General features: G+C 34.6%; 4 protein-coding genes, 1 long non-coding RNA gene and 1 other non-coding gene across 11 annotated transcripts; 2 read left to right on the plus strand and 4 right to left on the minus strand.

Annotated features, from left to right (window-relative positions):
* Positions 1-526: 526 nt before the first annotated feature.
* Positions 527-4,832, plus strand: LOC105220784 (fork head domain-containing protein L1). The gene is made up of 3 exons (XM_011197290.3): positions 527-1,261; positions 3,628-3,883; positions 3,941-4,832. Exons 1-3 carry the CDS (start codon positions 930-932, stop codon positions 4,490-4,492), a joined length of 1,140 nt encoding a protein of 379 aa, XP_011195592.2. The 5' UTR covers positions 527-929; the 3' UTR covers positions 4,493-4,832.
* A 2,830-nt stretch (positions 4,833-7,662) lies between these two features.
* LOC105220783 (60S ribosomal protein L28) lies at positions 7,663-8,944 on the minus strand. Its single transcript, XM_011197289.3, has 4 exons — positions 8,889-8,944; positions 8,427-8,529; positions 8,001-8,243; positions 7,663-7,811 (listed from the first exon to the last, which is right to left on the minus strand). The coding sequence occupies exons 2-4, from the start codon at positions 8,520-8,522 to the stop codon at positions 7,734-7,736; spliced, it is 417 nt and encodes a 138-aa protein (XP_011195591.1). The 5' UTR covers positions 8,523-8,529; positions 8,889-8,944; the 3' UTR covers positions 7,663-7,733.
* On the minus strand, positions 8,601-8,676 carry LOC114805333 (small nucleolar RNA CD11). The gene has a single exon (XR_003753347.1). It is a non-coding gene; the product is annotated as a small nucleolar RNA CD11 (small nucleolar RNA).
* Positions 8,945-9,410: 466 nt separating the features above from the next.
* LOC105220777 (ADP-ribose glycohydrolase OARD1) lies at positions 9,411-10,364 on the plus strand. Its single transcript, XM_011197275.3, has 3 exons — positions 9,411-9,640; positions 9,711-9,885; positions 10,119-10,364. The coding sequence occupies exons 1-3, from the start codon at positions 9,519-9,521 to the stop codon at positions 10,260-10,262; spliced, it is 441 nt and encodes a 146-aa protein (XP_011195577.2). The 5' UTR covers positions 9,411-9,518; the 3' UTR covers positions 10,263-10,364.
* Positions 10,365-10,519: 155 nt separating this feature from the next.
* On the minus strand, positions 10,520-25,772 carry LOC105220778 (ADP-ribose glycohydrolase OARD1). 5 transcript variants are annotated; one of them, XM_029046078.2, is made up of 6 exons: positions 25,189-25,330; positions 17,937-18,048; positions 15,161-15,573; positions 12,637-12,786; positions 12,242-12,544; positions 11,341-12,157 (listed from the first exon to the last, which is right to left on the minus strand). In XM_029046078.2, the coding sequence occupies exons 3-6, from the start codon at positions 15,458-15,460 to the stop codon at positions 11,918-11,920; spliced, it is 993 nt and encodes a 330-aa protein (XP_028901911.2). In that variant the 5' UTR covers positions 15,461-15,573; positions 17,937-18,048; positions 25,189-25,330; the 3' UTR covers positions 11,341-11,917. The 5 variants fall into 5 exon arrangements, with proteins under 5 accessions (XP_011195581.2, XP_028901911.2, XP_054084468.1 ...); XM_054228493.1 differs by lacking the exon at positions 25,189-25,330 and adding an exon at positions 22,448-22,684; XM_029046079.2 differs by lacking the exon at positions 17,937-18,048 and having other exon boundaries at positions 25,189-25,331.
* On the minus strand, positions 17,990-22,439 carry LOC128921317 (uncharacterized). 2 transcript variants are annotated; one of them, XR_008470771.1, is made up of 2 exons: positions 18,384-22,439; positions 17,990-18,259 (listed from the first exon to the last, which is right to left on the minus strand). It is a non-coding gene; the product is annotated as an uncharacterized LOC128921317 (long non-coding RNA). The 2 variants fall into 2 exon arrangements; XR_008470770.1 differs by having other exon boundaries at positions 18,361-22,439.
* Positions 25,773-27,364: the final 1,592 nt, after the last annotated feature.

The raw sequence follows: 27,364 nt of genomic DNA on the forward strand, positions 1-27,364 counted from the left end.
CTGATTTTGGTAATAAAATTCAATGATTTGCAAGCGTTGCTCGTTAGTAAGTCTATTCATGATGAAATGTCAAAGCATACTGAGCATCTTTCTCTTTGACACCATGTCTGAAATCCCACGTGATCTGTCAAATACTAATGCATGAAAATCCTAACCTCAAAAAAATCACCCGTTATATTTACAACAACAACAACAACAAATAAGCTAGCAAACAGTGAAAAATTATGATCACTCATACGTTACTGCTTCCACATAGCAGGGCGCCTATACACACACACATACTTATATAGACATATGAATATATATATATATATATATATATATATATACAAATATGTATGTGAGTATGTCTATTTCTCTATGTGTTAGTATGCAAATGCGCTCTCACACTTACGCTCTAATTTGTTTCACGGAGGCATGCCTTTGCCTAAGCGCCTCCACCGCCGCAGTGTTTATGAGGATCGCCTGCCAGCCAGCCAGCAAGTCAAGCGCACAGCCTCACAGCCAACCATTGTTTTTCCAAGAGTCTTGTGTACACACAACTACATGCATATAAACAAAAACTGTTTGTGTGTGTGCACATAAGCAAGTGCTGAGATAAATGAGGGAAGTGATTTCACACAAAATTTTCCAAACTCCTCCACAGAGTTAGTATCGCAAGTTAGCCAGTCTGTAGTAGATCATCGCACATTCATGGTGTTCCGCCTCTCCATAGCATTTGGAATTTTTTTTAACGTGCACTAACGTTTCGTATGCGTAACGTAGAGCAACGCGTCGGCGATTTCGTGTTTTTAACTTCGCGCTTTTTTATCAAACAATCTTTAAAGAACTCACTATTATTCACATAAGTGTTAAGTGCTACAGTTACTATTTCAAAGTTACTAAGTGCAAGTGTTGTGATTTATTGTCCGGGAAATAATATAAACTTTATGATGCTACCTTCACCGTATTATCCCACCGTCGCCCCAGCGCTGGATGAGCTGCAATTGGCGCGCGGCGAATATGTTTGTGCGAATAATCCGTCGGTGGCCGCTTTGTTGTCGGAGAATAATGTTGCGGCCGCCGCTTATTATTATCAACAATTGAATCCGTTTCTGCGCATTAATCCGAGTTTCTGGTCAATGCCGTTATCGTTCCTGCAAAGCTCACATCGTCCGGAGAAGCCGCCATTCTCCTATATCGCTTTAATTGCGATGGCCATCAGCAGCGCACCGAATCAACGACTCACGCTCAGTGGCATCTACAAGTTCATCATGGAAAAGTAATTTCAGAAAAAAGTGTAAATTCTATATTAAAAGTGTGTGTGGTTATTAACTGAAACTAATGTATACTAGTGTTAACTAAACTAACACTTAGTAGACTTAAGATCGACTGAAAGTTATAAACCATATAGATTCCATCAAGTAAATAAGTTCCTGTAAGAACTTTCACTCGACAGCTTTACACTATCTATGTCTCTGAAAACGTCTAAACTTGAGTTCAAAGAATGGCACTCACTTCCTCAAACCTTTATCTTTCGTACGGAAAACATACTTTTGTTGTTGCTCTCATGCACATTTTTTTTATAAGAGAGTTGAGCTCAAACAAATGGAACTTTCTTTATACTTTTTCAACGATAGGCCATCGACGTCAATTTAAATTTTTGATTTCATAAACAAAATATGCAGAGATTCTAGTCTTTCCAACTATACCGTTGACCTTACCAAGCCTTCATAAATCTTAAAAGGTTGTATTTATTTGGCGTATTTTCAGAAGGTTACTATAAAAACCAATCCAATCCAAATTCCGTCGGCTTTCCAACTCTCTCTGTTTTTATAAACGGAACTGATCTTGCTCAAGTAGAGCATAATTGAGATTGTTCAGCGCAATTTAAAACTGGAACAAAACAAAGTTAATATACATATATTTTTTGACAATTTAGGAAATTTTTTAAAACATCTCTTCCGTCAGACTGAGATTTTGGCTCAATGCGATACTACAGAATCATGCCTTAAACGGAACGCAGCTATTTATCCTAACCTGATAATTAGATATGACAACGATTCCTGAGATCTGTCATTTCAAGATACATACCTTACCAAAATTACGATCCACTGACGACACGAATCCTTATTTTGCACCAAACTAAACATTTTCTTGGATGAATTGCATCCTTTGAAATTCTAATGCTCTCTCCTTTTATGTACCGTTAGCGTCCAAAAATTTTCCTTGTCTAGAACTCTCTTACGAATTTCATATACTTTCCATCCAATATGGAATATCATTATAGTTCAATCAAAATATTGCATATTGTTATTCTAAACTTGATTAATGCGAGATAATCATTGTGTTCCTCATTGGATGCAGACCCACTGAAATCGTTTTGAAACTCTTGAAGAACAAATTATTCAATTAGATGCCATTTTACAAAGCAAATCTTATTTAACCAGTAAGAAAAGGCTTAGTTCGGGTGTAACCAAACATTATTTAGTCTCGCAATTTTTGTTTTTAATTTATACATATATTTAATTTTATGACAACGACACAAAATTTAATCCACATATTAGGCATAGAGTCCTATTGAATAACGAAATTCATTATATATTATACATATATGGAAACTGAGAGAGTATTAACAGCATTATTTTTTTATAATTTTTGATTATTTTGATTGTTTAATAACTTGTATTAAAACAGAATAAATGTTTAATAGTTTGTTGTCTGTGATATACGTTAAGGAGTATGGCCTTCACGACTCTCAAGCCACTAAAAAGTTTAACCAAAAATGTGTTTATTTTTTATAGTAAGAGTATCTATTTACCCTTCTTTTCAAGCTTTTCTTCATCTTTTGAACTAAAGCTTACAATTTAGCGTTAATTCAATAAAAACTCTCATACTGAGTGTTCTTGTCAGTGAAACTTCATTCCATGTGCCATGTGTGTGAATCGTTCTCCCAAGACCCGAAAACATAATTATAATAAATCGAGCATAATTATACTTACATATTATTTATAAGTAAGTTTGCAATCGATTTTTCATCCTTTTAAAAGGCAGATCTCTGCATATGCAGAAGATCTCACTTCAATAGTTATGAACACCGTCCTTTGTGGTATCAAAAAACTCCTAATGAATCAGAAAAACCCTCACTATTTGACAAAGCGCTTGAAATATATTAAAAAAAAGTTGGCTAATGCCAATTCTAGTCAATTTGCAAGGTTCGCCGAAGGTGTGCCTACCAAGGTGTTTCCACCTCAATAGGGCAAATACTGAGCATTGAAATGCTTAGATGATTCCACCGCGTCTTCCGCCAAACAGCTGTGACAGTTGGTATCTGCAAGGATCCCTAATCTCACCGCTTGCATACCTATTGGAGAACGTCCAATAATCACACCCATGATAGTGCCGAGATGGATCTTGCTAAGGGAAGGCAGTTCGAAGAACCCATTCCGGTATTATTATTGATTTCACCAAAATAATATAGGCGAGAAAGGGTTTGGAACCTTCTACTAACTGTAGGGACTCCACTAGCAAGAGTGCGGTTGATATAAACTACCTACACCTACTAAACGAAACCAAACTAACCCTTGATCAATAAATGTGAAACTTTAATCCCTCCTAACATTAGAAATCCCTCACTCTTCTTATCAGATTCCCATATTATCGGGAAAACAAACAAGGGTGGCAAAACTCCATACGGCATAACCTCTCTCTGAATGATTGCTTCGTGAAGGTGCCGCGTGATAAAAATACAATTGACGATAACGACAGCTCTGGCAAAGGAAGCTATTGGATGTTGGACGCATCGGCCAACGATATGTTCGAACAAGGCAACTATCGCCGTCGGCGCACGCGACGACAAAGGCATTGCATTAGAAGCTCCAGCGGCTCTGAGGATAACTATCAAGTGAGTGGAGAATGTCTTTAATAAAATTTCAGAAAATTAATTTGCTGACTTCAATAGATGGATAAGCATCAGACTTATGACGGCACAATGGACGAACCGTCTGCTGCTTCACAAAGTGATCTCAACACATACTGCAACAAACATCCTGCTCCAATGGGTTTAAATTACTCCGATCGTATTACCGAATTGCACCGTCAGTATTTGGCTTCGATTGCGCCCTTCAATATACTCTTTCGAAATGAACCGCCAACACAGACGAACATCACCACCAGCACCGCCGGGCCCACAACGCAACTGAGCGCACACCACGATCTAACCTTGCCACATGTGGGCACAATGTTGCCTTTATTGGGCACAAATCAAGACGGTAGCCAGAATTCATTTCGTGACATGGACAACTTCGATCTCTCGGGTGGCGCCTACTCCAACAGCAACAGTTCGGTGGATAGCTCGCGACAAGCAAACTCATTTTCACCCAGCGCCTTCACACCCATCACACCGGCCCGTAGCACGCAACCCATACCACCATTGACGCAGCCGCAATTGCAATCGCAACCAAAGGCGCTCACCTCCGCTTTCACCATTGAGAATATCATTAAGAAAGACTGAAGGGATGACCAATCGAAGGCAACAAATACGCGGTATATTTAGAAACTTACATTAATTTGAATTTAGAATATGCTTAGTATAGTCAAGATCATAACTACCAAGAGATTATGTGATATCATTATCAATAAAATAGAATAAAATAATATAATTAAATGCACATCTTTTGGGTATACACCTAATAGCGGTCCGATAAAGACTAAGTCTGTGGAAGAAAAACGATATTTTCGTAAAAATGGTACATAATTTAATTCTTAAGGTAGTCTCTTTTTCGCTCGATATACTCGACCCAACTTTTTGAGCCCGAAAAATGCGCTTTCAAAAGGTCTACATAGAAGGTCTTCATGGCGACGATAATCCCCTAATTCGACTAACATTTCTGTCCGGCGAGTAACTTTTTCTAGTTGGGATTCAAAAAGGAGTCGCTCGGGTCAAATATGGTGAATGGGAGAGCAGTTCGTAGACTAATTTTACCAATTTCGATGTAGGGACGGCGGAGATGTGAGCTAGAGTGTAGCTCTTTACAGACAAATGGACCCGTATTTTCTGCGAATCGACCTAATAAATCGGCATATTAAATCCATATGGCCCTTTTACCCATTGTAAGGTAGTCGATATAGATCACTACTTGTGAATTCTGTGAATTGAAAATGGAAGTGAACACGGTTACACGTTGAGTGCAAACGTAGCACACTTTTAGCTGACAGTTAGAACATATTTCTGTAGAATATGACCCACACAGGTTTTTCTTTAATAACTTCTGCCAGGCTGTGGCTGAAGATTTAGAGCATAGTTAGATATGGGGTTATATATAACAAAATGATCAGGGTGACAAGTAGAGTAGATCCGGATGTCTGTGTGTCCGTCCGTCCGTTTGTGCAAGCTGATCTGATATCTTGATGAAACATTGTACAGGTGTTCATAAGAAGGCTTTCGAAGATGGGCGGATCGGACCACTGCCACGCCCACCAACTGGCAAAAACCGAAAACATATAAAGTGATATAGTGCTATATAAAAAGTTATAAAAATAAAATTTGGTACACGGTATCGCACTAGAAAGAGGAATATTTGGATGTAATTTTTTGTGTGAAGTGGGTGTGGCCCCACCCCCTACTAAGTTTTTTGTACATATCTCGTAAGCTAATAAATCTATATCAAGAAAACTCTCTAGAGTCATTTTTTTATGTACTAATTTATACAGTTCAAAAATTATCCTTCATCGGATCTCGGAATCGGATTATAACCACGCCTACCTCCCATACAAAGGCTATATTGAAAACAACTTAAAATGCTATAATACAGTAAGGAAAACCACAAGAAACCCTAAATTTCGTTATAAAGATGGTACAGAAGGGCTGCACACAAATTGGTATACAAAATTTTAAATGGGCGTGGCTCCGCCCACTTATGGCTCAAAAACCATATCTCCGAAACTACTCGACCAATTTCAATGAAATTCGGTTCATAATATTTTCCCAACGATGGTGTATGAAAATAGGCTAAATCGGTTCACAAGCACGTCTTCTTCCCATATACCAGAACTTTGAAGTCGGTCTGTATAGTTTACTTTACAATATATAAAGTAAGCACTAGTGAAAATATCGGAACAGAAACGACAGAAATATTGTATTCATAGTGTGGCAACGCCGTTCTAAAAATCGACGAAATCAGACCATACGTTTTCAAAGCCCCATATATTGAACTTAAGAACCTCAGTGCTTCTTATCTTTTTTTTACCGAAAGTATTTGTAAATCTCGCAGATATTTTGAAGAAATTCAGATAAAATATTTTTCTTCTAACAATATGTCTCCGAGCCAAAAATGAGTGAAATCGGATCACAACTTCCCCTAGTTCCCATATATGATTGGGGTTTTCAAACTTACATTGGACTTTATACCATATACATATATTCCGAATATAGCCCACCCTTACTTGTTTCTCTAACGAGTCTAAGTTTTTACCGGCTCTCCCTCGTAATATTTATACCAGAGATCCCTGCTCTGAATTTCATGATGATCCTTAATTAGGCTTTACTTCATGTTGTTGTTGTAACAGAAATCATATAACGGAAGGCCCAGGAAACGAGCTGTTCCGATAGGGTCGGAGCAAAGGGAAAGGGGTGTTAGCTGAGTAGGATTAAGGGGGCATGCAAAGAGGTGGTTAGGGTCATGCGGGGACTCTTTCATGCAGGACATACATATGTTGAGTATGTCAGGGTCTAGTCTGGATATGTAGAAGTTTTTACTAGTCTACATAGATGGCCTAACTTTTGTTAGAGGATTACTAATTCTTCCTCTTATTTGACGCTATCCTTATCGACTTCCGCTCTCATTGCCTTTTTCCTAGCTCAACACTGCATTTGTGCATTAAGCAACCGGACATTGCAAGCGCTTTCATTCCAATTATAGTCTTTAAAGCGTTTGCCCATATCTGTATCCAAAGAGCCGAAATAATCGTTGTTGTTGTGGTTCTTTTCATTGGAGTTGTTCTTGTAGTGGTTATTAAAAGTGTGTTTGGTGGGGGATAGTTGAATATTATGATCGACGTTATCGAAAGGAAAGCACGAGACCCGAGCTATGTCGAATGTTGCTCTTGATAGGGCAAGGGATGTTAGATGTGTTATAAGTGTCTCACTACATAAGGCACGTAGTTTTGATATTACCAATAAAATATTAGTTGGTAGCATGTATTAGATTTATACATAGAATTAACATGCATATACACAATTCGTATGTCTTCTGAAAATCCTTAGTATAAGTTCTGTGTTAATTCCAGTCAAGTAAAGTGGGATCGTTCAACCTCGGGAAAGTAGATAATTTCTTGTATTCACTGTTACAAAAACAAATACCGAAATGGCCGATACGCATTCATGATGTCATCGACTTCCTTATGCCTGATATTACTATTAAAATTCTGTTCTATTGTGTATTTTAAATTTCAATCCATGAATTATAAATAACCATGATCAGTCAATAAATTGTACTTGATTACATTGATCATACCTAACACAATTCCATTATTCTACATATTTTGTGTACTTCTTATATCATTACAATAAAAATTTGATTTCCACTTTCATTCAGTATTTTATTTTTGGTAACAATTAAAATACTCCCTACAACTTGACTGTAGCGAGGACGAGACTTTTCGAACCATATTGTTTACAGTAAATTACAGAATTACAAATTTTTATGTTTTATTCAACATTTGTAAATACAAACTCAATTCACAAAATCGAATTTTTATTCAGCTTTCTTAACATTTTTTGCTGGAGCAGCCTTTTGCGATGCAAGCACGGCAGACGCACGGCGGAGGGCAGCCTGAAAACAAATAGAGAAAGATATGTTTAGAAAATGTGCTTGCTTATATTTTATATTCAACAATTAATTTTAACAATCAGTATGGTTTCTCAACACAATCGTTCTGCGATCTTGGTGTAATAGCATTAAAAATAGAGTATCATCATAATAAATTTAACTGTAGTAACCGCATATTGTAACATAACCTACCTGTGTCAAATCCTTGCGGTATTTAGCACCGGTCAAGAGGTTCCTCAGTTTCTTCAACGATCTTCTGGGACCTGACTTGAATGTAACACGTACTGTGTTCTTAGCGGGGCGTTGAGCATATTTGCCCTTCTTCAAAACGACCGAGAATCCCTTCTTGTCGGCAGCTGGTACAACACCAACGGTTTTCTTGTGTACCAAACCGCTGTAGCGGAAAGAGCTCACATTGGTCAAATTGTTGGCCTCCTAAAAGGGGGGAAAATAAAATTTTAGTACAACTTCAATATGAAATAAATTTTAGTTAACAAAACGAAATCAGTTGGTTATGTTCCTATCATATAGTATTCAAATATCATTGTGAATTAAAAATAACATCACTTTAAAATTCTGCCAACTTAAACTAAATAGTAGTGCCCATTAGCTACTTACAGTGCTGAAAGGTTTCTTCACATCGCGCTTCTTCAAGAGGAAGGAGTTGTTGTTGCGGATGATCAACCAGTTAAGATGCGGTGATGTGGTGGCCATCTCGAGTCTGAAAACAGAAATGTTGCATTAATTATTTTGTTGTAGCACTAAATGAACAAATCAAATAGGAAATTAGTTGTTTTCTATCAGTCTTGGGTGATGAATAATAGTCTTCAAGAACTCTTCTGCTTATTCGATCATCATGGAAATCAATTTATTATAACACCAGTTGACACGGGAACCCAACCCACATTGTGCGTCAAACACGTGTGAATATCTATTGTAAAAGTCAATTACCAATGATTAGGAAGTTGTTGTCCATATTGCACCATACACAGGAATATCCTCTATAGGTTCTTAAACTTTTTTTTGCTACATCTTCCACGTGCCAACTGATGTACTCGCCGAAACTTTATAAATGCTCACCTTTTTCTGTTGACAACGATGACGAAAAGAACCAGGAAACGCCATTTCTGAAATGAAGTTAGTTGCTGTTTGCGGCTTGTCAAGTAGACATTTAGGAAACGTCATGAAAGCGCCGAATGCTTGCACATCACGTGACAGGGTAGTTTAGGGGGATAAAATAATTTATATTAAAAACTATTTAAAAGAGCTTTAAAATAAACTATTTATTAATGTTAGATTGGTTAAGCTTTAGCAGAATAATTCCAGAGGTTTTTAGATAATAATTTTAAGGAATAGTTTATGTTACACACATTATTATTTGTTTAGTGATACAGCGTGACACCTTCTACTTGAGGTTCTTTTTTCAAGTGGAAATAATATATACAAATGTTATTATAATTTAAGGCTTAACTATTTATTTTTATTGAACATGTAAAATATAACTATTTATCTACTGGATTATTATTTCTAACTTAAAAAGTTGACTTATTATTAAAAAATACAAGTTTATTAAAAAATCAACAACAATCAACTATCGATAACAAAATCGATAAATTTGGCATCTGAAAAGCTTTCGCGGGAATCCAGTTGTTAATTGCTGCTAATTGTTAAATAAAATTAAATTTAAATAATAATAAACGGTTGAAAAACATGTCTACTTGCAAAATTAAGGAAATTAGTGGCGATTTGTTTAGCGCCGATGACCAATATTCAATGGCGCATTGCGTAGCAGCAGATATGAGACTTGGAAAGGGTATTGCTGTAAAATTCAGGTGAGTAGCGGTTAGTTTAACAATATATTAATGAATAATTTAACTTTAAATTATACTAAAAACCTTGTAGAAACAAATTTGGACAAATTCCAAAACTGAAGCAACAAAATGTAAAACCTGGTGGTGTAGCAATCTTGCGGGACAAGTCGCGCTTCATATATTATTTGGTGACCAAACAGAGCAGTTGGGGTAAACCAACTTATCAAACACTAAATGATTCGCTGCTGGCAATGAAAACACATATGGTGAGTAATATAAGCTATTCTCTATATAAAAAGAAAGATTTGAAGACTGATTTTTTCCTGCGTTCTTCTAAATATGACCTTTATTAGTTTCTAAGTGCAGCTTTATTTATTCTTCATTATATTATAAGCAATACTCTTTGATACTATAACTGGAAATTTATATATAAATGCTACATTCTGTTTTGTTTTCTTCACTAATTCATTGTTTTTATTGTGCGTATGTATCTCGGCAGCTCACAAATGGCATTGATAAATTGGCTATACCACGTATTGGCTGTGGTCTAGACGGTTTGGATTGGCATAAAGTTAAAGACATGTTGCAAGATGTCTTCAAGGATACTACCACAGAAATAATCGTTTATAATTATGTGCCATAAAGTGTTATGTTCTCTGTACTAACTCCTACTCCTACATGTACAAATAATATTAAATAATTTATTGAAAATAAAAATACTTTAAATCCTTGCCGTTATAATAAATCTCAAGTATTTCATAAATTAATTTCTGGCTCATTGGCTTTACTATGCTATAGTATTATTACCTTTAGTGCTTTAATGTTTCCTATATGCATTTTTAATTGTTATTACTTACCTTACTTAATTCCGCACAAATCAAAATACTTGAATTTTTTGTATTTTTCTTTTATTTTTTATAACAATTATTAAGTCTCATCTATTATAAATATTTACACCTTCGTGTAACGCTCAGCATTAAGTGACGAAAGTGTTGCTTTTATTTAATTCATTTAAACAAAATAATAAACATTGCTTGATAGCATTACTTCGGCACATAATTGTATACAACAATTTCCAGTTCTTCACCATCGAACACCGAATTCAATTCGGCGCTCACCTTGTCCCATTCCAGACCATCGATGCCGCAGCCAATGCGTGGTATAGCCAACTTGTGCACATTGTTTTTGCGCTGAAATACAAAACAGAAGATAATTTATTTCCATAGAATCAAAACACTCAATCGCTTACCATATGCTCACGCATAGCCACAAGCGATGCACGCAGGCTATCATAGGTGGGACTGCCCCAGCTTTGTGGCTTTGTCACCAGATAATAAATGTAACGTTCTTTATCCTGCAATGTTGCAACGCCGCCGGATTGTACGCCCTGTGCTAGCAATTTGTCCACTTGTCCATAGATTTGTTTGAACATCACTGCAATGCCGGCGCCCATGACGAAGTCAGCGCCGACACAATGCGCCAGCGAGTGCGTCTCGGGTGCGCTGAAAAGGTCACCTTCGACCTCAGTCAATTTGTATTTCGTATCTGCAGACATGCTTTGGCGCAAATGTTGTGCGTTAGTGGTGTGGAGTGAGTTTTGGCCGTGGCTTGTGGTTGGTGCTGGAATTTAGGAAATTGTTATTATTATTTGGTAGAGTTAGAGTTTTGCCGTTTTTTGAGACATTTTGTTTAATATTAAAAAGAAATACTTTTTCTTGGAATGCTTTTAGTTATTAAATTTTATTTATTTATTATTTTGAACAACAGTGTAGTTAGCAAAAATGTTAATTTACACTTTTTGTTAAAAATTTGATTTCGTGTATATATGTATATGTGTGTGTGCGTACGTCGTTCTGTTTACATTTGGAATTGTGTTGCATTGTTGTTGCATCTGCTGTTGGGAGATATTACTCATAATATCTTATATTTAATACAAAAAAATTATTTAAAAAAAAACTAAAAATAAAAACTAAAAAAATAAAATTTAATAGAATATATTATAAATATGCCAAATAAATAATAAATTTGCTTTCATTCAACTTTTTTTTTAAATAAATATGCCATAATCTACAGCAATGATAACTCTCTTCCAATACAAAGCGCTCTCATAAGTTGCCCTACTGAAACTCCAGCTTCCAAGGTAAATTATAAACTTAAAATTAAGGTTATAAATATGTGGTGTACGTGTAAAATATTAATAAATTAACTGTGTGTGTGTGTTGGTGTACAAAAATAAAACATTTCACATTTTAACTTTAAATTCTTGACAACGCCAACTCATGCGCCCCCTCTCTCCCTTCAAGGAAAGTCTCGTGAGAGTGACATACGATTCACCATCGACTCTAAAGTGCGTGAGCGCGAGCGTGAATCACGTGAACGTCTGCGTACCACCTCTGGTGGATCATAGACGTATGCAATGATCTCCACGGCAATATTACAGAATACAAATTCCACAATATTCTTAACACGTAGCCAACTCAGGCGATCGATGTCGCCACCAAATCTGTGTATAGCCAATTTGGTCACGTTGTTTTGCTCCTATTTTACAAAAGAGAAAAAATATTTTAGTAAAATTTAGCAAAAATTAAATTTCATTTTATTTTTGTTCTTGTTAAACTTTACCACATGCTCACGCATTGCCATCAGCGCATAGTAGAGCGCCGGATAGGTGCACTTCTCATGACTTCTTTCCTTCGTGATTAAATTGTAAATAAAACGATTGTTATCCTTTAACACTGCTACATTGCCAACATGTTTATTTTGTTTTTGTAATTCACTGATTTGTCCAAATTTGCACTTGAAGTGCAAGCCAATGCCGCTGGACATGGCGAAGTCGGCGCTTGTCGAATGCACCAATGAGTAGTCCTGCGGTGCGCTGAAGATGTTGCCCTTCACTTCGACAATTTGACATTTCGGTGGTATTGTCTTTTAATATTTAATAAATAAATAAATAAATAAATAAATATGAAATATTTGCTAAATATCACATTTCATTGCAGGAAGCAGCTGCAACTTACCACCGTTTGATTATAGCTGCAGACCAGTATCTCCACATTGGTCTCTCTGGCGAACACGGTGCGTATTAACTGCTTGACACGCTGCCAGTCTAAGCCGTCCGTGCCGCAGCAAATGCGTGGCATGGCGATTTTTGTAATCTCATGTATGCGCTTTGGGTAGAAATCGGTGGTTCAAGTTCAAAGAATTTTTAATGTAATTTGATATTTATGCGTCATTTTAAGAATTACTTTGCATTGCAGTTGGAATAGGGTGTTAGTGTGTATACATTATTTGTATTTTAAAGCCTAAGCTACTTAACAGTAAGTCACAGCACGCACTGTTGGGGTTTGTGGTATTATTTACACTCTTACTTTCTATTACTCATGCCGGTAGTGATCATATATTTATGGAATACGAAACCGATATTGAAAATTACTGCTTTAGTGTTCGATTTAGGTATCTTTATGGTACTCATTCTATACCGAAATACAATAAAATTGATTTTGGAAAATCTTGTCTTCAAATAATTCAAATATTATTCATTGGTAAGGGAACTCAATCGAAACTATAATGGCGACAAAATACTAAAGAAAATACAGTTTCTTGGCACCCAGATTCCCAGATAATCGCGTCTACCGGTCTGGAACCAGATTTATTTTATATTACGAATTGCCAACTCGACAAAAAACTCCAAGACTATATGTAGAACTTTTTATGACAAGATTTTGGGAGCTTAATTAGAAATGAGGTCTCGATGTTGTAACATAATCAAGCTGAGTTCTAATTATTTTCACGACAACAACAAGGCCTTTATATACAGAACTTCTTAGGGGTGTGTTTCGTTTTGGACATCTTCAGCTCGGTCAAAAAACTATAATATGAGTGTACATGTCTCTATTAAGCTCAAGAATCTTCTGTGTACCTCTATTTTTAAAGTAAATGTCTATTTCAAGAAAATTTTACAGATTTTTAATTTGAAGTTCTTTGAAGTTCCTGACTACTGTCTAATAAATATAAATATATTGGACTTCAGAATATTAAATCGAATTTCTTCAAGCGATTTAAAAAAGTTTTCACCAAGTGATCTCAATTAGATGGACTTTAAATACAGAGCTCATATCTGGCAATACTATACCTCTTTGAAAGATCTTGACATAACCTACAAAACGACGCTATGCATGATTAGTTTGGATATTGCGTTCAACAGTTATAGACGTGTAAACATGGAGTTCACTAACGCCGAAATTCGCGCCATTTTAAAGTTTTCCTTCGTTAAAGGCAAATCCGCTAGAGAGACGTTCCGTGAGATTAGTGGTGTTTTGGGGGGTGGTGCTCTATCACTTCGAACTGCGGATTTCGACGATTCAGAGCGGGTGAAAACGACACCATGGATAAGCCAGCCGGGGGAAGACCTGTGACAAATAATACCGATCAAATCATGGAAAACATCGAGACCGGCATGGGGCATCTCATGACATCGCCCAGGAGATGGGAGATAGTCACCAAACCATTTTAAACCATCTACATAAGGCTAGATATACACAAAAGCTTGATGTTTGGGTGCAAAAAAACCTTCTGGACCGAATCAACGCCTGCGATGTGCTGCTGAAACGGAAAGAACTCGATTCATTTTTGAATCGGATGGTGATTGGTGACGAAAAATGGATCACATACGACAATATCAAGCGAAATCGGTCGTGGCCGAAGGCCGGTGAATCGTACCAAACAGTGGCCAAGCCGGGATTGACGGTCAGGAAGGTTTTGCTCTATGTTTGGTGGGATTGGAAGGGAATCATCCACTATGAGCTGCTCCCATATGGCCAGACGCTTAATACTACCTTCTACTTCGAACAACTGGACCCCCTGAAGCAGGCGATCGACCAGAAGCGTCCAAAATTGGCCAACAGGAAGGGTGTAGTGGTTCACCGGCGCAACGCCAGACCACACACTTCGTTGATGACTCGTCAGAAGCTACGGGAGCTCGGATGGGAGGTTTTATCGCATCCACCATATAGCCCGGACATAGAGCCAAGTGATTACCACTGTTCCTGTCCATGGCGAACGCCCTTGGTGGTGTAAAGTTGAACTCAAAAGAGGCTTGTGAAAAGTGGATGTACGAGTTCTTCGCAAATAAGGAGGGGGGCTTCTACGAGGGGGATATTATGAAGTTGCCGTTTAGATGGAAACAGATTATCGAACGAAACGGCGCATATTTGAACTAAATTCGATCACTATAACACTTTTTATAAAGCATTGATTAAAGAGCAAAAAAGCGGAAGGGAGATAATATAGCCTAATATATAGACTGTAGAGAAGATACTAAAATAAAATTTGAAGTTTTATAAAAATAACGGTTTTTTGCTTAAATTTGCTGATAATATTTTCAAAATATAAAAAACTTGCTAACCTTGCACTACCACATATATTGGTAAATCACATGCCTTCAAAACTACTAAGCTCCCTCTTATCGCTTTACCACAAATATTTAATTTTTGTGTTAGTAAATCAAAATTAGAAATAAGTTTTCGAAATTACAAATCATACCATGTGTTCGCGCATACAAATCAACGCTGCATGCAAAGTGTTGTATGTTGTGGTCTCGTAGACATTTTCCTTCGTCACCAGAAAGTAAATGAAACGCGACTGGTGTTCCATGACGGCGACATTGCCCACCGTTATCGGTTGCTTGCTGAGCTCTTCGAAATTGCCGAAAATCACGGCAAACTGCCAGGCGAGCGTGCCCTTCATCGTGTTCAGGTCGGCGGAGACGGCATGCGCCAGCGCATATGACTCGGGCGCGTACAGCAGATTCGTTTTCATTTCGGTTAATTTGAATTGATGCATTTTTGCTCGCTTGTTGTTTCGCTTTATCACAATTGGTATTGTCGTATTGTTGTATTTTTATATTTTTGGCGACTGTCGTTGATTATTGATTGGTAATTATTATTTTTTACGCGCTGCCATAATAAAGTTGCGAAAAAAAAAATCGAAATGTATGAATGGAGCAACAATGGGTTGCCGCCGGCATAAATCATATCGTTAAATGTGGAAGAAAAAGCAAACAAAATTATCGTAATTAAGTGAATCAGTGAAAGAATATGCGTAAACACTTTGGAAAGTTCGTGTGAAAAGAAAAATATATGAAATTGTATTTAACTAGACAGTGACCCAGAAGACGATAATTGATAGTGGTTTGGAAAAAAATGTATAAAAAATGCGGAAGCTAAAGCTTTTACTTTAAAATGAAAAGTTAGACAATTATATTGGACCGTTCTAATTATCCCATACATAATTCCCGCCTTATTATTTCAAGTCATTTGAATCTAAACTGAACTGATAAGGCCCTTGTCTAACATTAACTAGATTAGTATCCTGTCAAGAACTACGATTCCAATGGGATTCCATAAAATTGGTTAAGGGTTTCCATTCTGCAATTCTGCAACCTACATGATCGTGGAGGTCTAAGGGGGCCCGAAAGGTTAGGAATTGTTTTCAAAATTTTAATTATCATATCTTCCTATCTGTGGCTAAATGTGGTAAAGGCTTATGCTAAGGATAAACATCTTAATAACGAGAAGGATCGACATTTTCGTTTGTCTTTAATTTATTAAAATTCAATCCGATTATCGAAACGATATTGAATCGAAAACATGATGTTATTTTATGTAAGTCGACTTAAGGAGTTAGGGGGTTTTCAAATTTAAAAAATTTAAAATATTTTTTGGTCTTATTAGGGGTTAGGGGTAGTCAGAGATACGAAAAAATGAGAATTTTCAGTAATTCTTTTGCTATTAAAATTTATAATTTCCAAAGTTATAGCTGTTTGTGTTGACCCAGTTTCAAAAAAAAGGACCTTGAGGAGATTCGTCTAAAATCAATCGGATAAGAAAAAATTGTTTTATAAATAGGTACTCAAAAATTAACAAAATGGCGGCCTCAGGAAATTTTTTTCTAGATTTTCGATAAAAAATTACAGTTAATTGGTCTTAAAATCGACATTTTTGAATAACAAAAAAATGTTCGATCAGGCCCCGAATTACTAGTATTATCTACCGAGCGGTTTTCGAGTTACAGTTGTCAGCAGTTGAATAAACATAGTTTTGATAAAAACGCATTTCACCCGAGCGTTTTAGAGTGCCCGATCGCTCTTTCTTATTTGTCGAATAACTCGAAAAGTAATTATCGGATCAACTTTTCAGAGAATATTTTTAAGATATTACACTTAACAAAAATTCAAAAAAAAAAAGAAAAGGATTTTGAAAATCCTTACTATCCCTAACCTATTAAATAGTGCAATATGTTCTAAATAGTATCCAAAAATATCAAATCAATCCGAGTAATATTCTAAGAAATATCTTTGGAAGTTCCGCCCATCAGATCACGTCGGTATAAATGAAAACTTTAAACGCGTCAAAACTCATTTTTAAAGTCGATGGGCATGATTTCTCGAAAAGTTTGTAGCGAGTTTGTTAAAATTTTGCACACATATTTTAAATAACTTTATCTATCTAGTTAACGAACGAAGGATTTTTTTGTAACTTTATTACAACAATTTTTTTTCGATACAATATGGCTCTCGAAAAATTGATTTTTTGGTTAAAATTCTGTTCAAAGTTCGAAGTTCAAATTTCAATATTCGCCTTTTTTTCTTCGTTCATTAACTGCATTTATCCATTTGCTATCGAAATATTTTTGGTTTATTTATTTTTGGTTTAATGAGTTATGATGTCCACGGCAAGACCTTTTTTTGACACGGGAGATGAGGTCCGAACGGCTGAGTTTTCCGAATTTGTAAGTAAAAATTTCACAAAATACTGTTTAAGTATGTTTCTTTGACTTTGATATACTGAATTGTTTAAATGAAATATATGATTGTATATATTTAAACAAAAATTCAAAAAATACCCCTGTTTTAGCCTCTGAAACCCACCTAACCCCTTAAATATTTACTCCTCAATGTCCCAGATACGTATCTAGTACTAGTGCTATTCAGTGTAAACTGATCTGGTTTTAACATCTATAAAATTTCTAAGGTAAAGGCCAAATCTGATAGCTATTGAGGACCATATTATTTCGAATCACCATTTTCGAATAAATTTTAGCTTACTTGATTTCTTATTATCCGACAATGGAATTTAGTTAAATACTAACTTCGTTCTATGTATAATATTTCAAGGGATTTCAATCGAATTTTTTTCATTAACTGTACACATTTCCAACTAATTATAACCTCAAATATTCTTTTTAGTCACTGCTTTAGTATATAATTCATATATTGTTCAACGAATAATAAATTATACGTTTATAATTTTCTACTTACGTTTCCAGTGAACGCCACAGAGCTTGGTTTTAACTCTTTGTAAATTATTATTATTATTTTTTTTTTTCAAATTTAATTATTTGTAGTTTTGCAAACGCTTCGCTCTCACACACTGAAAATGTTGTAGCAATTTTTTTTTTTCATTAAAACAACAACACAGTGACACTTTAATTGTTTTATTGTTATTATTTTCAAATATTTGGTTGGTTGAACAGTTGATTATTATTTGGTTTGGTTGGTTAATTGGTGCCTTTCCGGCTGCTACGCTTGCGTTATCTGTTATTTTCGGTGCTGTTGCTACTACCGTGCTAGTTGATTTAGTACTGACAACAACGAAATACCAATGGAATTGACAAAGTAAATAAATACCAGCAATAAGTAGATTTACCAACATACTGACATACAGATATAGTGACACACATACATATATACAAAATATACTTTTACCAACGGGAAATCGCACCATCGCACCGTATGCATGACTAGAATACACACTCGAGACACTCATCAGCGCAAAAATATATGTGTGTGTGTTTGTATATACAATCATTGGCTCATTGCGTTGGATGACGAAGCCGGCCGGCTGGTCGTCCAACTTGGGCGCCACCATCATCGTTGCCAATGGCGGTGCGGAAGTGAGAGGAAGTAGCATACATACATATATTTACAGCTGGTTGCGAGTGCGCCCTTCTTTTGTTATTTTGTTTTTTTTTTTATTTTTTTTTGTGTTTTTTTGGAGGCCTCTTCAATTCTACAATCTCTATAATTGCGCTTGAAGCTTTCCATTTGTGTTGTTGATCTTCTTATTTTGCTTGAAAATGCTTGAGAAAATATGCAGTCAATGTCGGGAAAGAAAAACATTGGAGCGAAAGAATACACAAGCACACATAGATATAGATATATGTATATGTACAAAACAACTTTTGTGAATGGCGATAATTACTTTTCGAGCATATTAATCACTTTAAATTGTATATTCGTTGAGTATTTAACGGTTGTATTGATTTGTGCTGCATAAATGTGTGTGTGTCTCTTGTCTGTATGCGTTCTAAGAGTTAATTGATTATGTAAACCTACATTTTTGTGCGTTGCAATGCTATCCTAGTGAGTTATCATGTGGTGTGAAAGGTAATTAATAGCAAATATTCATTTTTGTTAAGTGATTTTTCAACTACAGTTAAAAATAAATATTAAGGAATAGATAGATGGATGGAAAAAATTGCTTTAAATTATATTTTTAGGTCTGTATAGTTATGTAGTATGTTTATATATAAATATTTAACAGACACTTTTTTAAGTATTTCGAGAATTCTGAATGTTATTAGCCGTTTTCGAAAGGCTTAAATTTTTTTCGAAAGGTTCTTTAGACTTCGTAGAGTATGTATTTATTATGCATTTTCCACCGAATACTAATGCTAAAGTCAATATTTTTAGTACTTCTAAAATTAGACTTTGCTTTAGAAATAAAAAAATATATTTATTTTATATACTATACAGTATTTAATTGCCAGAAATAAAAGTAAAAGGATCTAGTTCGTCGCTTAAGTCTTTTGTTTGGACCATTCGATTGCTTTTAACGGGCTCGACGTTTTTTCTCAGCGCCGCAATGTAGGCAACATTAAATTATTTGTCTTTTTGGTGTTGCCAATAATAAAATTTAGAGTATTTTATATTTTGTTATGTTAAAAAAGAGTTTCAAACTAAATTAAAAGATGTTATTTTTGATATAATTCTGCTTTACAGGTTTCAAAAAATCGATTTTTTTGTTTTGTTTTAAATCTCTTCCAAAACTATCCAAGAATATGTCTTTAAAATTCCAGAGGCCGATTCGACATATTTTCGAAGCTAGAGCAGTTTTAGTGGCCGAGCGTCGAGCAGGTGCGAATGCTCAGGCAGGCTTTAAAGTGCGTTTTCTCGAGTTTTCATTTTCACAAGTGTTAGAAAACGGTGCCGGCGATAGCAAAAAGAATATATGTTCGATCGAAAAAAAACCAAAATGATCTAGCTTCAGTATTAAATTATTTTCAATTTGAACTAGACAAAAGTAGTTGAAGTTGGACAAAAGTATTATTTAAACTACTTGTTTTCCAACTTAGGCATTTTTTTCTGAAAAAAGTTGTTTTTTTTTTCAAACTTCGAAAAAATTTGGAATTTTATAACTTCTTCGGTATTTTTTTAGTTCATAAAGAAGAGAAACTTATAAAAAAAAATTGGTTCGACTGTTTCAGATGCATCGCACGACCTCCATCACCGGCACCGATTTACAAGTGCAGACTCCAGGCGCTCCAGAAAAATACTTACAACTTTGAAAAAATTTCAATATTTTTTAATAATAAATATTGTTTTTTAAACCTTGAATATAGTGCACTATCATCTTAAAATTCCGTTTACCGCAATCATTTGATTCCCTTTCAAAAAAAAAAAAAATGCTAAAAAAACGCCTTTTTTCGGCTTCTAAAGCTGACTACTGCCTTAATGGAAAATTAATTATATTGTTTATAACTTTCTTTTTACATGACTATCATTTTCAAACTACTTCGCTTGCATTCTGCAGATGTTCAGATCTGCTCAAAAACCTATATTCGCTGTTCGAAAGAAGTTAAAAAAATATAGGGCACATTAAAAACTATTATTATAATTACCTAAATGGTTCCCACATTTAGAACTACAAGTAAATAGAGTCTAGCAAATCTTATTAGTATTATTACAGTCATTACTTTAATCATAATATTTTTAATTAAGTGCCATAAACATTACTAAAGTCACTAAAGAAGTAACTCCAAATACAATAAAAAATTTTTTGAATATAAAATATCTCCCTTCCGCCTATTTGTCTTTTGAATTTCGCGACTATGTATACAGCGCTACAGAGCTCGTTTCTAGCAATACTATACATCTTTGAAAGGTCTTGTGAGTTTGGATATTGCAGTTATAGACGTGTAAATATGGAGTTCACTAACGCCGAAATTCGCGCTATTTTAAAGCTTTCCTTTGTTAAAGGCAAATCCTCTAGAGAAACGTACCGTGAGATTAACGGAGAGTTTGGGGGATGGTACTCTATCACTTCGAACTGCGGAGAAATGGTTTCGACAATTCAGAGCGGGTGAAAACGACACCATGGATACACTTCGTGTGTGTTCTGACTCGTCAGAAGTTACGAGAGCTCAGAAGGGAGGTTTTATCGCATCCACCATATCGCCCGGACATAGCGCCAAGTGATTACCACCTGTTCCTGTCCATGGCGAAAGCCCTTGGTGGTGTAAAATTGTACTCAAAAGAGGCTTGTGAAAAGTGGTTGTCCGAGTTCTTCGCAAATAAGGAGGGGGCTTCTCCGAGGGGTATTATGAAGTTGCCGTCTAGATGGAAACAGATTATCGAACGAAACGGCGCATATCTGAACTAAATCCGATCACTGAAACACTTTTTATAAAGCATTGAATAAAGAGAGCAAAAAAGCGGAAGGAAGGATATTTGACAACCTAATATCTGATTATTTTATTTAAAAAAACTTATTTTATTTAGAAAAACAAAAATAATCTCAGTGGTTTTTTTTCAAATATAGGTGGTTTTTAAGGGTCAACAATTTCCTAGAATGACAGCTGTCAAACAAATGTCAAACTAAACATATGTGATTGACATTTAAGTTCAAAAATTCTATTAAAACATACAATTTCAGAAAATTATGAACTCATAAAGCAAAAATATTCGCTATTTTAGTAATTTTCCTGTTTTTTGTTATAAAAAGTTCAAGACCTCTTAAAAAGACACATTTTAGACCCTCCTCACATTCCAATTATTGGCTATTTCAGTAAATTTTCTGTGTTTGATTTGTAATAATCTCATCTAACTCTCAAAAAGACACCCTTTAGACCTTCTCCACATTCTAATCTATATATCTTATACATACTTACACTAATTGCCAAGGCCTAGATGCGTAAATAAAATTTACTACTTCTCTGCACAATTGAAACTATTTTCCCCAACAATAGTAGATAAGATTAAAAAATAAGTATTTAACTATCTACACACTCAATTAATCATCATTGTAATGTATTTAACAGTATTCTTCAACAGACTATAGTAAATTTTTCCGTTGCTCGCAAATCTTATTTGATTTTTAGAAACGCGAGCAGTTAGCTACTTATACGGTAAATGCTAGCAATAAATATTATGGTCATTCATGTTTTGTTTCTATTTTTTTGTGTTTACTGCTAAAGCTTTCTGAAATAGTTTACCCAAACGCATACACACATACAGACAGTCAGAAGTTCAATGCGAAGATGTCAATTGATTGAGTTTGATTTGTTTGTTGTTTACAAACACGCACACGGACACATCGATGCGCATTGATTTGCTGTTTCGTATTTGATGTGACCAAACTTTGTATTCTTGGCTGATGATCTAAGTTACCGTTAAAGACGTGCTAGTTGATAGGTGTTTTAAAGACTCAAAAGCAAGCAGCCAGCAACCAAACCAAAACAACCGGTATTCACTTTAATTCAATTTATCACCTGAAACTTCTTGTTTTTTTTTCAATTATTGAATTTATTTAATTTAATTTTATTTTATTTTTTGCTCAACACTGTATTTTTCTTCACTTGCAAATTAACTTGTTCATCACGCTATTAAAGTAAAATAAAATAAAAGTTGCGGAAGACTCGAAATGTTCTAGCATCTACCGCGGTGGTTCTGGCAATCCATTCAATTCAACAAGTGTCGCTTAACTTGTTCCACTCACTAACTAACATAATAAGGTGCTGCACAAACAGCCCCAGTGATTAGTCAGTAGACAGTGGGTGCTCTCTAGTATGCTCACACCAATGTGGATTGTATTCTTTCAGCAATTCACAGTAGAAATGAATAATTGTTGAATATAATATTTACCAAAATTATTTAAATATTTTTATATTTTAAAAAATATATTCAACATTTGTAACTGCTATCTATTTATAAAAATTATAATTTTAGCAAAAAAATCCCATATTCTTTAATTTATTTGTGACAAACTGAGCATTAGAGTTGCCAGCATGTTTTTTCAAGTCTTTGAATTGGTTCTTTTTAAAAAATAAGTAACAAAAAGAAATAGATTCCTAAGAATGATGGAATGTAATATGAAATATTTGTATCAACTATACTATTAAATAATCTTGTTCCTGAACTCAACTTTTAGAAGACAATACTGGTTTATTCTACCGTAAATTTTCTCCCATCTGATCTACTTTCGAAATAAGGTTTAGGGAATTTAAAAAAATTGCATTGAATTCGTTATCGTTCTAGACATCTTTAAAGTGCGCTAAAATATAATTCATTTACTCTGAAAACATCTCCGATGGTTGAGACTTTGGAAAACATTGAACTTGGCTGCAAAAATAGCCATTTAGTACAATACTTGAACTAACTTGTATTGAATAATGAATTTAAGTAAATATAATAATTATCTCAACTAAGGTTTAAACATGTCTAAAAAGTGCCAAGTTTGTCAATTGTGCTGTTGTCATTGCCATAGAAACTAAGCATCTCTAGGTGTGGGATACATTTAGAGAAAAATGTATATTGCTTGTGCCTAAAAGTACATTATTTAAAATAAGAAATACATATTAAGAAGGAAAATAGCTGCATTTCTACTTAAGATCGATGCCAATCATATATATTAACTTTTCCGTATGGATCAAAACGTTACACTTTTCTAAGAAAAAATTAGTATTATGTATATGCTGAAAAAATCTTCCGTTTATGAAAAATACTTTTTATCCTAGGCATTAAAGTTTTTTTTTTTTTTATTAAAAATAATCTCTAATGACATGAACTCAACATCGTTGTGAAGTATTTTTCAACGGCTGTAAATGATTCTATTATATATAATATTACAAATTTTTGGCACAAAGGCAAATTATTATTAGGAAAACATTCTCTCCGAATTCTTTTAGAATATTTGTGAGATTGCAGATATTTTCAGTAAAAAAAAGCCATAAGCATTGAGCCACTAATGTGCGGTATATGTGGTCTTGAAAACTTCTAAGATTTTTACCTTCCATGCATAATTAACATGCATTTTTTATTCCGATATATTTTTTAGTTCTTGACTTATATATAGTACAAAGTGAACGAATCAGATGGAATTCAAAATTGTATTATATGGAAAGTAGGTGAGGCTGTTAACCGATTTCGCTCTTCTTCGGTAACATCAGATTGGATTATGTACCAAATTTCGTTGAAACTGGCCGAGTAGTTTCTGAGTTATGGTTTCTGATCTAAAAGTGGGCGCTAATTTTCCATTTTTATACCAATTGAGTGCTTCTGGCGTGAGTTCACGCACTTGTAGTAGTTTTCAACAAAACTTTTGATGAGGGGTGAGCGTGATTATTATCCTGAACATTTTGAAGTATGTATCTATAACTCTATATCTAACTCTTTTAGTTTTAGGTGCTACGAACAACCGTTATGTGAACGAAACTATTACACTCTGTGCAACATGTTGCGAGAGTATAAAAATAAAATGTTTTTTTCATTAATAAGTGGTTACTTTTACAGCTAAAAGGCGTTTATATTATATAAAAAATCTGTAATTTGTAAAAGGTTAATGTTTTTGTATTATTAGGAGCGAAAATAGTTATTTTAAACGGATTATACAATGAATTACATGTTTAGTGAAATACAAACAGTTACTTAATTATATCAAGAGATTTTAGTGCAAAAATTTTGTGATTTCTTCCAATTGAACAGCTGGCAACACTTCTTAACAGCCACTCTATTGTGAATAGCACACAGAATTTATTATTCAAAACAATGATACACAAATGAGGAACAAGGTTACGCATAAGGCGAAAACGCGAAAACACGAATAAAGCGCCAAAACAAAAATGTATATTATTTATTTTTCTACTTATCTCGCTTTTGCGGCAACCAATAACAAGTTTTTTCGCGTTTGTTTGTGGTTTATGGGGCTTTTTGCTTACAGCTGTTAGTTGGCAAATGTTGCAAATTGTCAATTCCATTGCATAAGAACAAATGTAACGGCAGAGAGGCAAAGGCAAGGCGGAAGCGCCCCCATTAATCTACTTTTGCAACTAAATACTTGTGTATTTATGGGCACTAAGAACCAGTTCAAGTGAGTGGGGTCGGGTAGAAGCAGGCGCATTATTGCATTTTTATTAGTGAGGAGGTTAGATAATAGGCAATGCATGTAAATGCATTTTAGTGCCCTAAAAGGGTTTTCAGGCAGGTTATACACAAATGAAGTCCAAATACTTACGCAAAATTAGTAGTTTGTGTGGTTGTTGTTGTCGCTTAACTGATGCTGCAGACAGTAGTGCTCTGGCGCTCAACTGTCGCTTATAGAATGTTTTATAAACAATTGTATATTTATTGTATAAAGCAAAATTACACCTTCCAAACATTTACTTTTAATTTCAGCACAATTAAATCAATTATTATTAAGCAATTGTCGTATCTCCTTAATTGCACTTAAATGTCAGTGTCAATATTCGCTAGTTGGCGTTCCTCTATCGCCCACTTGCACACACACAAAACCCACGAAGGTGTACCGTAAACGTAAAGAACAACAACTCAGACTCGCTAATACGCGTTTTCAGTTTATAATTTACTTAATTTTTGCTATTCCGCGTCGAGCAGCTCTTTCGATTCGTTTCGCAGTCAATTGCGGATTAACTTGGTTGTAATTAAAAATTTACTAACAAACTTATTTGAGCGGAAAGCAAATCAGAGTAACGCGTCGCATTATGTTTTTTGCGGTTTCAGAATTTTTTCTATTATTTTGTATTGAACATAAATATGTTTTTGTCTTGTGAGAAATTCGCCGCAAAATGAGAGCAGTTTGACTGCTGAGCATATGACGTCTGGGTTGTTCGTTATCGCAAAGTGGTTTTGGCAAGCATGTGCGCCAAAGCTATACAGTGGTGGCGAATAAATTGGTTGATTTGGAATGTGAGCGCTGTAGGTTTATGAGAAAGGGAAAACGGCATAAATTTAAGAAAAAAATTATTATTTTTTGGTGTTTATAAATTTTTTTTATTTTTTTTATATATGTATACATATGTTTCTTGAAATTAACTATTTTTTTTTAATTAATAGTAATTTTTTTTATATAATAATAATTGAATCTCTGTTATCGAAAAATTAATTTGTTGTTATAAAATTATTTTATTTTTTTATTATCTATATATTTTTTAAAATTATTATTATTTAAATAATAACAAAATTTAACATAACACATCCAACGAGTTCTCCTCTCATGCCGAACACATGACGAACGACAAAAACCGCAAAACGAACGTAATTTTTCATCGTAATGAGAGTTAAGAAATCTAAAACTTAGCTGAGGTCATGAAACATATTTTTATTTTCGTTCTGGAAACCTTAAGAAATAATTGTGGTCAGAGAATACGTATCAACTTGGATTTTCCCGTTATTATGTCTGCAAAAACATGTTTTTTGGAAAATAAAATTGGTGGTAACCGCCATATCCGCTAGGATTGGGTTTTTAAGTAGGGTGGGAATAACAAAAACTCTTATTAAGTGGTTATATACAGTTAGGAGGTCGAAAAAAAGGCATTTTTCAAGATTTTTTTCTAAGCAAACTATTTGGTTTATTGATTTGAAACATTATTATGACAACCTTAAACTATATTCACATATTTTTTATTGCCAAAAATAAAAAATCGGGAACGTTGATATTGCCAATTTTGCAGCGGTCCGCAAAAAAAAGGCCTCTTGCGGTGAGCACGATATCTGTGGACTGGATCATCTAAAATGCAAAAACCAAATAAATTTCATTAATATAATAAATAATCTAGTGATTGGTCGAAGGAATTAGCAAAAAAAAAAAGTGTTGACAAAATGGCGGCTACTCAAAGCAAAAGGTTCGACCAAAATTCGGGTCTTTAATTGTTTATAAAAATAATAAATTTTCATCGGATGGGGAAATCATTCGATTAAGCACTAAAAAATATAGTTAAGAAGCTTGTGTAAAAATTTCAGACCGAACGGTTCAGCCGTTTCTGAGAAATCTTTCTCACCGACTTTGGAAACACCGTTTCGAGAAAAACGAGTTTAAAGTTTTGAAAGCACTTTACATGTAGTCGGCGCGCCTTCACTAATGTGTCTATAACTTCGAAAATATTCTTGACTTGAAATTTTGTGTGTGTATACTCAGATATATATATATATATATATATTAAGAAGAATCCTAACTGAATATAATCCCTTAAAACCAAAAATTAAAAAAAAAAACTGTTTTGAGAACTCAAATCTTATAAGAAGTATACTACTCCATCAGTGACTGGAAAGTAGTATAAGACTAGTTCTACAATATATGAGATCTCAATATCATTTATGTAAAATTTCGTGTTTCTTACATTGTAAGTTTACCATATACTACAAGTAGAAAGAGTTCGAATTACAATTAAGAT

This window comes from Zeugodacus cucurbitae, chromosome 4 (genome assembly GCF_028554725.1).
Source record: "Zeugodacus cucurbitae isolate PBARC_wt_2022May chromosome 4, idZeuCucr1.2, whole genome shotgun sequence".
NCBI classification, from domain to species: Eukaryota; Metazoa; Arthropoda; class Insecta; order Diptera; family Tephritidae; genus Zeugodacus; species Zeugodacus cucurbitae.